The 14668-nt window shown below is 36.1% G+C and overlaps 1 protein-coding gene across 1 annotated transcript in view; it reads right to left on the bottom strand.

Moving 5' to 3' along the window:
* The window catches only part of LOC124355206 (Kv channel-interacting protein 4-like), a 207710-nt gene extending 197209 nt beyond the window's left edge, over positions 1-10501 (bottom strand). Inside the window, exons 1-2 of the mRNA XM_046806222.1 lie at positions 10433-10501; positions 3838-3931 (exon numbers count right to left, since the gene is read on the bottom strand). Coding sequence (XP_046662178.1) covers positions 3838-3931; positions 10433-10501 — 163 coding nt within the window. The remainder of the gene's footprint in view (positions 1-3837; positions 3932-10432) is intronic.
* Between the last annotated feature and the right edge of the window lie 4167 nt (positions 10502-14668).

Genomic DNA, 14668 nt, shown 5'->3' with positions numbered 1-14668 from the left:
AAGAAGTAGCGACAAATTTCTAAAAAATAAGCTCTAATCAATTTGTGAACTTAACAGCTTCTTGTACACTGCCAATAAAAACAAAGGCACGTCTTTATCACCTTCCTTTTCGAGGTAACAAGTTCCGCTGGCGTAGATTGAAAAATCAAGTTTATACCTCATTTCATTCGTATAAATATGCTAAATGTGTTACTATGTCAAATATTAATTAGTCATGAAATCAAACTTTTTTTACAAATTTATTTACTATATGATTTTGTTGTGATATGTTTACACGTAGGAACTAATAGAAAAATGTTCATCTACTATTAGCTAAATCCCTTTCAGTGGTAAACACCGTCATTGAACTCGATACTACCTATATACAAATAAAGCTTCATACAGTATTTAAAGTTTATAGGTTAGGTCATTTTCGAGACATCATAAGAACAAAAAATCGACTTTCCAACTCCTAGAGTGATAGACACAAGCCTGTCCTAAGAAAATACGTCAGTTCTAGAGTTCAGATTTACGAGTTAGAGAATTATAGCGTTAACATATATAGTAATAAATCAATTAAAATAGAGGTCAGCAATTTTATATTTAACTGCTCTATAGCGTTCATAAATTATTAGGAGATGGTGAAGGATTTCTTAAGCCCGGGTAAAAAGTAATCTACCATTAATAGTCTGGCTCACATTCAGTAAAAAAGTACAGTTCTTTCAATTAACAATTTTGATTTTTTGCAGTGATAAGAATACTCATTGAAAAGTAACTAAAAGATAATAGAAAATTCTACAATGAAGTGTAAATACAAGATGAACAATTTTAAGGTGTTCAGCAATATCTGGAGGGAAAATTAAGTATTCATAAAATTTATGTTGATTTTTATTTATAGCATAAATATTTAATATCACCAAAATCACCATTAGTTTTATGACATAACTGCAATACTATAAAGTACAAATAGCAAAAACTGCACCCTTTAATAACATCAATGCGCCCTTTATACATGTATAAAATTAATATTTATATGCTGGTTATATACGATGTTATGTAATAATAATATTAATGGGTTTTATGAAATGATTCAATACTAGAACACTACAATATAAATAAAATTATATAATTGTATTATTTAAATTAAAAAGGTGTAACGGTCTTCCGTAGAACCATTAATCAGACCGGCTTAACCATTAAAGTATTAAACAAGAAGATTAATTAATTGAAGACTAATTCCTAAATGCGTATAATTAGACGTTCCAATATACCGAAAGCTATATCAACATTACAAAAAACAGGAGCCTGCAACGTTAGTAGATACAGTTGCAATACTTGTATTCAGTGCAACCATTCACGCTGCACTGAGCACTGAACAACCTACAAGCGGCATTGTACCGATCATTATACACAGCATTGTTGTCATACTCGTATTCAGTGCAAACCGTTCAATTACGCTGCACTGAGCACTGAACAGTCTACAAGCGGCATTGTACCGATCAATATATCACTGCATTGTTGCCATACTCGTATTCAGTGCAACCGTTCAATTACGCTGCACTGAGCACTGAACAGTCTACAAGCGGCATTGTACCGATCAATATATCACTGCATTGTTGTCATATTCGTATTCAGTGCAACCGTTCAATTACGCTGCACTGAGCACTGAACAGTCTACAAGCGGCATTGTACCGATCATTATACACAGCATTGTTGTCATACTCGTATTCAGTGCAAACCGTTCAATTACGCTGCACTGAGCACTGAACAGTCTACAAGCGGCATTGTACCGATCAATATATCACTGCATTGTTGCCATACTCGTATTCAGTGCAACCGTTCAATTACGCTGCACTGAGCACTGAACAGTCTACAAGCGGCATTGTACCGATCAATATACACTGCATTGTTGCCATACTCGTATTCAGTGCAACCGTTCAATTACGCTGCACTGAGCACTGAACAGTCTACAAGCGGCATTGTACCGATCAATATATCACTGCATTGTTGCCATACTCGTATTCAGTGCAACCGTTCAATTACGCTGCACTGAGCACTGAACAGTCTACAAGCGGCATTGTACCGATCAATATACACTGCATTGTTGCCATATTCGTATTCAGTGCAACCGTTCAATTACGCTGCACTGAGCACTGAACAGTCTACAAGCAGCATTGTACCGATCAATATATCACTGCATTGTTGTCATACTCGTATTCAGTGCAACCGTTTCAATCACGCTGCACTGAGCACTGAACAGTCTACAAGCGGCATTGTACCGAACGTTCATTTACGCTGCATGTATCATATTATACACAGCATTGTTGTCATACTCGTATTCAGTGCAACCGTTCAATTACGCTGCACTGAGCACTGAACAGTCTACAAGCGGCATTGTACCGATCATTATACACAGCATTTGTTGTCATACTCGTATTCAGTGCAACCGTTCAATTACGCTGCACTGAGCACTGAACAACCTACAAGCAGGCATTGTACCGATCATTATACACAGCATTGTTGTCATACTCGTATTCAGTGCAACCGTTCAATTACGCTGCACTGAGCACTGAACAGTCTACAAGCGGCATTGTACCGATCATTATACACAGCATTGTTGTCATACTCGTATTCAGTGCAACCGTTCAATTACGCTGCACTGAGCAACTGAACAGTCTACAAGCGGCATTGTACCGATCATTATACACAGCATTGTTGTCATACTCGTATTCAGTGCAACCGTTCAATTACGCTGCACTGAGCACTGAAACAGTCTACAAGCGGCATTGTACCGATCATTATACACAGCATTGTTGTCATACTCGTATTCAGTGCAACCGTTCAATTACGCTGCACTGAGCACTGAACAGTCTACAAGCGGCATTGTACCGATCATTATACACAGCATTGTTGTCATACTCGTATTCAGTGCAACCGTTCAATTACGCTGCACTGAGCACTGAACAGTCTACAAGCAGGCATTGTACCGATCATTATACACAGCATTGTTGTCATACTCGTATTCAGTGCAACCGTTCAATTACGCTGCACTGAGCACTGAACAGTCCTACAAGCGGCATTGTACCGATCATTATACACAGCATTGTTGTCATACTCGTATTCAGTGCAACCGTTCAATTACGCTGCACTGAGCACTGAACAACCTACAAGCAGCATTGTACCGATCATTATACACAGCATTGTTGTCATACTCGTATTCAGTGCAACCGTTCAATTACGCTGCACTGAGCACTGAACAACCTACAAGCAGGCATTGTACCGATCATTATACACAGCATTGTTGTCATACTCGTATTCAGTGCAACCGTTCAATTACGCTGCACTGAGCACTGAACAGTCTACAAGCGGCATTGTACGATCATTTATACACAGCATTGTTGTCATACTCGTATTCAGTGCAACCGTTCAATTACGCTGCACTGAGCACTGAACAACCTACGTCTACAAGCGGCATTGTACCGATCATTATACACAGCATTGTTGTCATACTCGTATTCAGTGCAAACCGTTCAATTACGCTGCACTGAGCACTGAACAACCTACAAGCAGCATTGTACCGATCATTATACACAGCATTGTTGTCATACTCGTATTCAGTGCAAACCGTTCAATCACGCTGCACTGAGCACTGAACAGTCTACAAGCGCATTGTACCGATCAATTATACACAGCATTGTTGTCATACTCGTATTCAGTGCAACCGTTCAATTACGCTGCACTGAGCACTGAACCAGTCTACAAGCGGCATTGTACCGATCATTATACACAGCATTGTTGTCATACTCGTATTCAGTGCAACCGTTCAATTACGCTGCACTGAGCACTGAACAAACCTACAAGCGGCATTGTACCGATCATTATACACAGCATTGTTGTCATACTCGTATTCAGTGCAACCGTTCAATTCACGCTGCACTGAGCACTGAACAGTCTACAAGCGGCATTGTACCGATCATTATACACAGCATTGTTGTCATACTCGTATTCAGTGCAACCGTTCAATTACGCTGCACTGAGCACTGAACAGCCTACAAGCAGCATTGTACCGATCATTATACACAGCATTGTTGTCATACTCGTATTCAGTGCAACCGTTCAATTACGCTGCACTGAGCACTGAACAACCTACAAGCAGCATTGTACCGATCATTATACACAGCATTGTTGTCATACTCGTATTCAGTGCAACCGTTCAATTACGCTGCACTGAGCACTGAACACAGTCTACAAGCGGCATTGTACCGATCATTATACACAGCATTGTTTGTCATACTCGTATTCAGTGCAACCGTTCAATTACGCTGCACTGAGCACTGAACAACAGTCTACAAGCGGGCATTGTACCGATCATTATATCACTGCATTGTTGTCATACTCGTATTCAGTGCAACCGTTCAATTACGCTGCACTGAGCACTGAACAGTCTACAAGCGGCATTGTACCGATCATTATACACAGCATTGTTGTCATACTCGTATTCAGTGCAACCGTTCAATCACGCTGCACTGAGCACTGAACAACCTACAAGCGGCATTGTACCGATCAATATATCACTGCATTGTTGCCATACTCGTATTCAGTGCAACCGTTCAATCACGCTGCACTGAGCACTGAACAACCTACAAGCGGCATTGTACCGATCAATATACACAGCATTGTTGTCATACTCGTATTCAGTGCAACCGTTCAATTACGCTGCACTGAGCACTGAACAGTCTACAAGCGGCATTGTACCGATCAATATATCACTGCATTGTTGCCATACTCGTATTCAGTGCAACCGTTCAATTACGCTGCACTGAGCACTGAACAGTCTACAAGCGGCATTGTACCGATCATTATACACTGCATTGTTGCCATATTCGTATTCAGTGCAACCGTTCAATTACGCTGCACTGAGCACTGAACAACCTACAAGCAGCATTGTACCGATCATTATACACAGCATTGTTGTCATACTCGTATTCAGTGCAACCGTTCAATCACGCTGCACTGAGCACTGAACAACCTACAAGCAGCATTGTACCGATCATTATACACAGCATTGTTGTCATACTCGTATTCAGTGCAACCGTTCAATCACGCTGCACTGAGCACTGAACAACCTACAAGCAGCATTGTACCGATCATTATACACAGCATTGTTGTCATACTCGTATTCAGTGCAACCGTTCAATCACGCTGCACTGAGCACTGAACAACCTACAAGCAGCATTGTACCGATCATTATACACAGCATTGTTGTCATACTCGTATTCAGTGCAACCGTTCAATCACGCTGCACTGAGCACTGAACAACCTACAAGCGGCATTGTACCGATCATTATACACAGCATTGTTGTCATACTCGTATTCAGTGCAACCGTTCAATCACGCTGCACTGAGCACTGAACAACCTACAAGCAGCATTGTACCGATCATTATACACAGCATTGTTGTCATACTCGTATTCAGTGCAACCGTTCAATCACGCTGCACTGAGCACTGAACAACCTACAAGCAGCATTGTACCGATCATTATACACAGCATTGTTGTCATACTCGTATTCAGTGCAACCGTTCAATTACGCTGCACTGAGCACTGAACAGTCTACAAGCGGCATTGTACCGATCAATATATCACTGCATTGTTGTCATACTCGTATTCAGTGCAACCGTTCAATTACGCTGCACTGAGCACTGAACAGTCTACAAGCGGCATTGTACCGATCATTATACACAGCATTGTTGCCATACTCGTATTCAGTGCAACCGTTCAATCACGCTGCACTGAGCACTGAACAACCTACAAGCAGCATTGTACCGATCATTATACACTGCATTGTTGTCATACTCGTATTCAGTGCAACCATTCAATCACGCTGCACTGAGCACTGAACAGTCTACAAGCGGCATTGCACCGATCAATATATCACTGCATTGTTGCCATACTCGTATTCAGTGCAACCGTTCAATCACGCTGCACTGAGCACTGAACAGTCTACAAGCGGCATTGCACCGATCAATATATCACTGCATTGTTGCCATACTCGTATTCAGTGCAACCGTTCAATTACGCTGCACGGAGCACTGAACAGTCTACAAGCGGCATTGTACCGATCAATATACACAGTATTGTTGCCATACTCGTATTCAGTGCAACCGTTCAATTACGCTGCACTGAGCACTGAACAGTCTACAAGCGGCATTGCACCGATCAATATATCACTGCATTGTTGCCATACTCGTATTCAGTGCAACCGTTCAATTACGCTGCACGGAGCACTGAACAGTCTACAAGCGGCATTGTACCGATCAATATACACAGTATTGTTGCCATACTCGTATTCAGTGCAACCGTTCAATCACGCTGCACTGAGCACTGAACAGTCTACAAGCGGCATTGTACTGATCAATATAACACTGCATTGTTGCCATATTCGTATTCATTGCAATTATTTAATTACGCTGCACTGAGCACTGAAAAGCCTGTAAGCGGGATTGTATCAATTAATATATCACTGAATTGTTGTCATATTCTTATTCATTACAATTATTTTAATTACGCTGCACTGAAAATTGAAAAGCCTTTAAGCGGGATTGCAACAATCAATATATCACTGCATTGTTGCCATACTCGTATTCAGGGCAACCGTTCAATCACGCTCCACTGAGCACTGAACAGTCCACAAGCGCGATCAATATATCACTGCATTGTTGCCATATTCGTATTCATTGCAATTATTTAATTACGCTGCACTGAGCACTGAACAGTCTACAAGCGGCATTGTACCGATCAATATACACAGTATTGTTGCCATACTCGTATTCAGTGCAACCGTTCAATCACGCTGCACTGAGCACTGAACAGTCTACAAGCGGCATTGCACCGATCAATATATCACTGCATTGTTGCCATACTCGTATTCAGTGCAACCATTCAATCACGCTGCACTGAGCACTGAACAGTTTACAAGCGGCATTGCACCGATCAATATATCACTGCATTGTTGCCATACTCGTATTCAGTGCAACCGTTCAATCACGCTGCACTGAGCACTGAACAGTCTACAAGCGGCATTGCACCGATCAATATATCACTGCATTGTTGCCATACTCGTATTCAGTGCAACCGTTCAATTACGCTGCACGGAGCACTGAACAGTCTACAAGCGGCATTGTACCGATCAATATACACAGTATTGTTGCCATACTCGTATTCAGTGCAACCGTTCAATCACGCTGCACAGGAGCACTGAACAGTCTACAAGCGGCATTGCACCGATCAATATACACAGTATTGTTGCCATACTCGTATTCAGTGCAACCATTCAATCACGCTGCACTGAGCACTGAACAGTCTACAAGCGGCATTGCACCGATCAATATACACAGTATTGTTGCCATACTCGTATTCAGTGCAACCATTCAATCACGCTGCACTGAGCACTGAACAGTCTACAAGCGGCATTGTACTGATCAATATAACACTGCATTGTTGCCATATTCGTATTCATTGCAATTATTTAATTACGCTGCACTGAGCACTGAAAAGCCTGTAAGCGGGATTGTATCAATTAATATATCACTGAATTGTTGTCATATTCTTATTCATTACAATTATTTAATTACGCTGCACTGAAAATTGAAAAGCCTTTAAGCGGGATTGCAACAATCAATATATCACTGCATTGTTGCCATACTCGTATTCAGGGCAACCGTTCAATCACGCTCCACTGAGCACTGAACAGTCCACAAGCGCGATCAATATATCACTGCATTGTTGCCATATTCGTATTCATTGCAATTATTTAATTACGCTGCACTGAGCACTGAAAAGCCTGTAAGCGGGATTGTATCAATTAATATATCACTGCATTGTTGCCATACTCGTATTCAGGGCAACCGTTCAATCACGCTGCACTGAGCACTGAACAGTCCACAAGCGGCATTGTACCGATCAATATATCACTGCATTGTTGCCATATTCGAATTCATTGCAATTATTTAATTACGCTGCACTGAGCACTGAAAAGCCTGTAAGCGGGATTGCATCAATTAATATATCACTGCATTGTTGCTATATTCGTATTCATTGCAATTATTTAATTACGCTGCACTGAGCACTGAAAATCTTATAAGCGGGATTGTAAAAATTAATATATCACTGAATTGTTGCCAGATCGTTATGTTTATTTTATGTTATCATTATTATTTTATTGAAATTACACACAATGCACTGACGACAGGTGGAAAAGGGTAAATATGCATAGAGGACGGTCGCTTGAGGGTAGTTAGATATGGAGCAGGCTTCCTTTTATAGCGCTTTACCATCCCCATGGAACTTGTCATAATAAAAGGAAATTCTGTCTATATTACATTACAGCCTTTTCATGAAGTATAAAAATGGTTTAAAATGTAGTTAGAGATTCTAGAGACAAGCCTAAAAAATATTAAATTTGCTCTACCCTTCGGTGTGATATAGTAATTGGAAGACGGTGTGATATTGTGGTTGGTTGACATATTTCAAGTAATAATCATGTCCATAATGTGTCTTATGTTATCCTTTTTACTGACTGAATCTTTGTGTATTGCTGGCGATATAAGAACGGTTCTTTCAAACCAGTTTCATAAATGTACTTATCAACATTATAAAAAGTATATATATAAAAATAACAAAGCTTTTTGGGTTTTAATCGTTAATTACTGTATGTTTACTAATGTTTAACAGTAAAGTGCTTTTACTGGCAATTTTTCAGAAAGAATAAAAATTTGTAATATATAATAAAATGGTTGTGCAATTTTTACGAAACCATTATTATTTTGTGTTTGATTCAAACAAAATTAGTGGATTTTTATATTTATTAAATGTAATCTTACCACCATTTCATATCATTGATATTTTTTAAAATAACTATTCATTCCATTAGTATAATAAAGTATGGGGTTTAATGGGTTAAGTGTGTCCCGCATACATGAGCGTGCTCCGAATGTGATAATAACTTTGGTATTAAAATATTTTTTTTATAATTTGATGGTATTTTATTTGAATAAGAACCAGAATAATATTGCTCATCTTCACTTAGTATATTATTTTCTTTACTATAATTTTTATTTTTAAGGTACCAGTAACTTTTGACCAAGCGTAATGAACTATACTTTTCATCGTGCGGCAAATTTTAGTTAGAAATAAAGAAAATTATTTAATGCATAAAGTATTTTAAAATTGTATTAACGTATGTTGTAGAAAGGCTGTTTTAAATTTTCTTACTACTATAAAATAACAAACTTTATATATTACACATGTATTTTTACGTTAAAATAAACCTTAAATGTTGTAGTCTTACAGTATATGGAAAGAATTTAAGTAAAAACCAATTCAAAGTTTTAAGCAAAAAATTATCCTATATTTTTGCACACTGTAAATATAATTACTGTCAATTTGTAACGAACGTATGACTAATTTTGTAGTTACTTGTTTATCCATACCAACGATTACCAAAAGGAAGCTTATTATTTTTATTCTTAAAAGAAAAAGAGTCATGTTTTAATGCAGCATCCATAGATACAGTACAATTTTTTTCCGATGAAACCAGTGAGAGTTTAAATCAATCACGATTAGCAATATAGATTTAATTGCTTCTTGTTTTTTTTCTAATTTAACTTAATTTGCTCGGTAAATAGATTGATATAACATGTTAATGAGATGTCCATTTTGAAAAACCACTCAGAGTCATATATTTAAATTTGAAAAGAGAAAGGGTAAATACAGAAATAGTTTAGTAAGAAAGAAATTTAAATTAATTTAAATTCTCGGAATTTAAGAATATCCTAGTTGTTCTTGAAAATTTAAAAAATTTGGAATTCAAAATTGATTTGTTAAGTAAAGAGGAGTTAATCTATGAATTTGTGCTTCGTAGTATAGATACCATCGAAGATAAGGTGGAAAAACTTAGAAAGGTGTGGAGACAAGTGTTTAACCTCAATATTTCAAGTAATGTACAAATCCTCTCAGGCAGGCTCAATGATGCAAATGAATATAAACAATGTGCAGCTATTATGAGGTTATGATAGCTAGAGTAGATAAGGGAATCTTGGCTGAAAAGAATCTTGAAATTTTGCGTTGTCTAAAAAAGCTATCTCATTGGCTTAAGAGGTTGAATAACCGAAAGGACCTTTTTATGTTATCTTAAGAGATGGTGAAAAAGGTTGACAGTTTCGCGTTTTAAACCTCTTGAGGCTGCAATTTGTGAGTCTTGACGAATAATTATGAAAAAAATCGAGCGCCGGTTGTCGGAATCAAATATGGAGTTAAAAAACGATAAATTTAAACCTAGCAACATTGTAAACCCTCAGAACACTTGTGCAGTAGTTAATGAGGTTTAACCGTACGTTAACCTATAACAAGCTGTCTAATCCACAGAGGTACCTAAAAATGTGTACTATAACTTACTTTGAAAAAATCCCTCTCCTGTCCCTCCTTCTTTTGTCGCCATCCTGTTTCTGCCGCGACGATCGCCATTTACTATTGGCCTCTGGTCAGTTCTACTTGGTTGGCCGGTGAGTGCAGACCTATTGTGACCTGTAGTCTGTATTTCAGTTTTAAAAATTAATGTTTAGTTATTAACTAGTTATGTGTTTTGGAGTTAGTGTGCATGGAATAAACACTCAACATGGCTGTTATTGTTCCTGACTCATGCATGTTACAACGCTCTGGCATGGTTTGTTTACTTTAACATATATTTTAGTCATTCATTAGTTTAGTATTATATCTGAAGGAAAGATCCAATTGCAGATCTCGAAATGTAGTGTTACTGATTGTATTGTATCACTGAACAATGGAAAATGTCCGGAAAAATCCTGTTTCCCTCACAATACTTCCATCATCAAAAACAAATTTCAAACAAAAAATAACTGACTGTTTGAAAGTTAATGAATTGTTGCAATTATTAAAAATTGTTACTAAATTCAGAAATGAAGATATACGTACTGATGTTGAAATTTAGAAAATCTTTGTGTCTTATTGTCAAAGTCCTTTGTTGGAAAAACTTTTTGATCTTAAAAACTATGGTCAATAACGTAGACAATAGATTAGAGTAAATAATGTGGCATTAGAAAGTAGGAGGGCATTGTTTGTTTTAAATGTAGGAAAATAGGACATTATGCTAAGGAATGAACGACATGGCAGCGTAATGTGGTCATGGACATGCATAGAAATCACACCTAACTTACACCTTTTCCCGTTTTGTCAACAATCTAAAAAAACACTTGTAAGAGGGGAGGGTGCAGAAAACAAAATCTTAGTTTCTGACTCTTCCCATAAGTGTAAAAATAATTTCAAATTAAACCCTCAGTATAAGTCTGCTTGTTTAAGTCATTTGTGGCAAAAGCCACAGGCTGAAAACTACAGTGCATTGCCAAATATAATGGTAAATTTAGGAAATAAGATCAATGTACAAATTATTTTGGTAGTAGTTTGATGTTTTGATGTTTTATATGAACTAAAATAGTTAAGACGTCAACATGCACTAGTGCGCAATATGTTAGCGCTGCAAAATAAAAAAACGGAATGTTTTGGGGGAAATTGGTTTAAAAATTAAAATTGATAACCTGTCTTGGAAAAGTAATGATAGTAATAACAAATTGCATAAAAATAGAATACTGGCAAATAATTTTATTAAGAACACTGGTTTACTAGTTGAATTGAAGAATAATAGAGGTAAATTTGACTTGACTTCTAACAGATTTTTTTATTTACTTGTGTAAATTTTACATTTGTAATTATGTACTTGAATTGCAAATACTTTATTCAAATTTGTATATAGAAAGCTCCTTTTTTTAGTATATTTCTCGATTAAACTATGTATATACCGTTATTCGTGGAGCGAAAGTCAACCGATTTTTACATTAGCATAGATTTATTCTTTTACATTGTCGAATGGTAAGGAATAATACGTCGAAAAATATTTCTTAAATATGAAATAAAATAATGGAATTTACCTCTTCAATTTCTTTTTGTATAGTAAAATAGTTAGCCTTTGTACATATTGAAGAATACTAAAACTTTACTAGAAATAAATAAGAAGAAATAATTACAAAAATCGTTGGAAGTGCCTGAAGAACAAATTATACATGAAGAATTCATACAAAATTATACATATTTTTCTGTTAGTCATGTATAGTACCTTTAATGTCCCAATTTTCAATCCCTACATCGACAGAACTGTAATATCTTGTTTAGTAATACATACAGAAACAAAAACAAGTCAAGTTTACTAATATGTCTAAATCCAAAAATATATTCTGATTTGAAACAATATTTAAAACTAAACTACTATCAGAAAAGTAATTTTACCACCTAAACTTTGATAGTATTGACGCAATTCCTTCTAATCTATACCAGCTATTAGAATTTTATGAGAATTAATGTAAATAGTTTATTAAGTTTTCTTAATAGTACCGATATATACATACATACTTGTTTTATACTATCGAACATCGGAGAATATAAAAAATATAGAGATATCAAGTTGGACTAGAAAGTGGAATACGATTCTTGTTCAGCACCATTGATCAGACAGGACCAGGCATGTCAGAGCAGGACAATATAAACCATTTCTTTATTGTGTTGCTAATGGGGTGGAAAGTCCTGATTTGTGCCAGTCGCAGATACTTTAAAGAATGACAATTACTCATTCAACTCATAGAGCAACCATCTTTTTCAAAGTATAGGTAGGCAAAGGTCACTCAATGGTTTTGAGAAAGAATTTCCACTCTATCAAATATAAAATGTTCAATTATAATTTTAATAATATCATGGGTTTTTTTAAATATCAATCTACGATTAAAATGTTTTCTTGATTATCAATGAAAAACTATATATTTTTTCTTATGTATGTAGGAATATATTTAATATCTATAAATTATCGTAACTTGTTCACGTTTATAAGCATAATTAATTTAATTTACATTAATGTAGATGTATTTATGTAAAACAATATGCATGTAAATTATGTTTAATATAGTCAAAAAACGCCTTTTTTCAAATTTTGTTCCTCGATTAGCAATGCTAGAGCGTTAGATATAGTTACGTATACTGTAATGTATAGGAAACAGGATATTTCCGGACATTTGCCATCGTTCAGTGATACAACAAAATCAGTAACACTACGTTTTGAGATCTGCAATCCGATCTATTCTTCAGGTAAATAACTAACATAAATAACTAAAACATAATAAAAAAAGTTGGTGAAAATAAGCAAATTATACCAGAGCGTAAAACAACCACCATGATGCTTTTCAACTTCACTCTCTAAAACATGCACTTAATAAAAACACTTAAGTAGGTTGTTTATTTTATCCTACTTTGTAATTATGTGTCGGATTGGTTATTTACCTAAGGATGAAACGTAGTGTTTCTGAATTTTTGTATCACTGAACGATGATAAATGTCCGGAAAATCCTGTTTCCTTCACAATCCTTCCATCTTAAAAAAAGAATATACTGGAATTTAATCAATGCTTTTATGAAAAAATACATTTTTAATTTTCTTTTCCTACAATGTGAAATATTTTTAAGGTGTATTATGAGGATAAGAATTTAAAAGTTATTTTAAAAACTTTAAATAAAGTATACAATTCTTTTGCATTTGAATCCAGACAAACAAACCTAGACAAGTGTATAAAGCAACTTGTATGTATTGCAGACGAAATTGTGCCTCTAGTGCAGTGCAGGCTACTGCAGAGGAAGGCCTAGAATGTAAACCACGTATCGGGAAATTGAGTCACAACACGTTCTTTAAACATTTGGCAACCGCCTTCAAACGGTTATACTACTAGATCACAGAGTTAAAGTATTGCAGGATATACAGACATTGCTTGCTTTATGCTTTACAAACTAGCGTTATCGAACGGTAACTTGATATGAAATCATAAGTTACATATAAAGTTACCGGTCGATAGCGTGGGTTGTTTTTCATTACATCTAAGAATAATGATATTGATGTATGACAGTAAGTAATAATGATCTGTATCAGTACGAAAATAGTTTTTATATTATTAAAAATATTTATATACAAATAAAAAGTTTTTTCAAAATTATTCGAAGGCAGACGTTAAGCAACACTTCTTAAATGACAGGTGAAACGCAGATTATTCTCATACATTTAAATGTAGCATATGTGTTGAAGTTCTAACTATAATTTTAAGAACATTTCTTTTTACAAGCATTAAACTTGACAAGTATTTTTGTGAGGAACGGCTAATACATTGATACGTTAAAGAGAGTAGACTAACGGTGCTTTTTTTGTACAAATTGCAAGCATTCGCTCACGGTACATTGAACATAGAATTGCACATAAGTGAACTGTTCTGATCAATATATTATTACAATGCCATCAGACTTGCTAGTGTATGTAGTGTACTTATCGCTACTATATTATATAAACTACCAACGTTTACAGTCGAGAGTTGAAAAATAAATACCTAGTAAAAAAAAATACCTAAAATAAAAACAGTAGGGGTTGGTGGGGGTAGTTGAATTATAAAGTAAGGTTCCTTTCGTGGCGCTTACTTCCCCTACAAAAAGAGCTATAATAAGGAAGAAATTATTATCATATACACTTCCTTAATTGGATCTTGACGGTTACCAAAGCTATAGGAGTTGTTTGAGAACAGGTATTAATACCTCC

Source organism: Homalodisca vitripennis, chromosome 1 (assembly GCF_021130785.1).
Source record: "Homalodisca vitripennis isolate AUS2020 chromosome 1, UT_GWSS_2.1, whole genome shotgun sequence".
Lineage (NCBI taxonomy): Eukaryota > Metazoa > Arthropoda > Insecta > Hemiptera > Cicadellidae > Homalodisca > Homalodisca vitripennis.
Note: the sequence above shows the minus strand (reverse complement) of the source record. Positions and strands in the feature narration are given on the sequence as shown.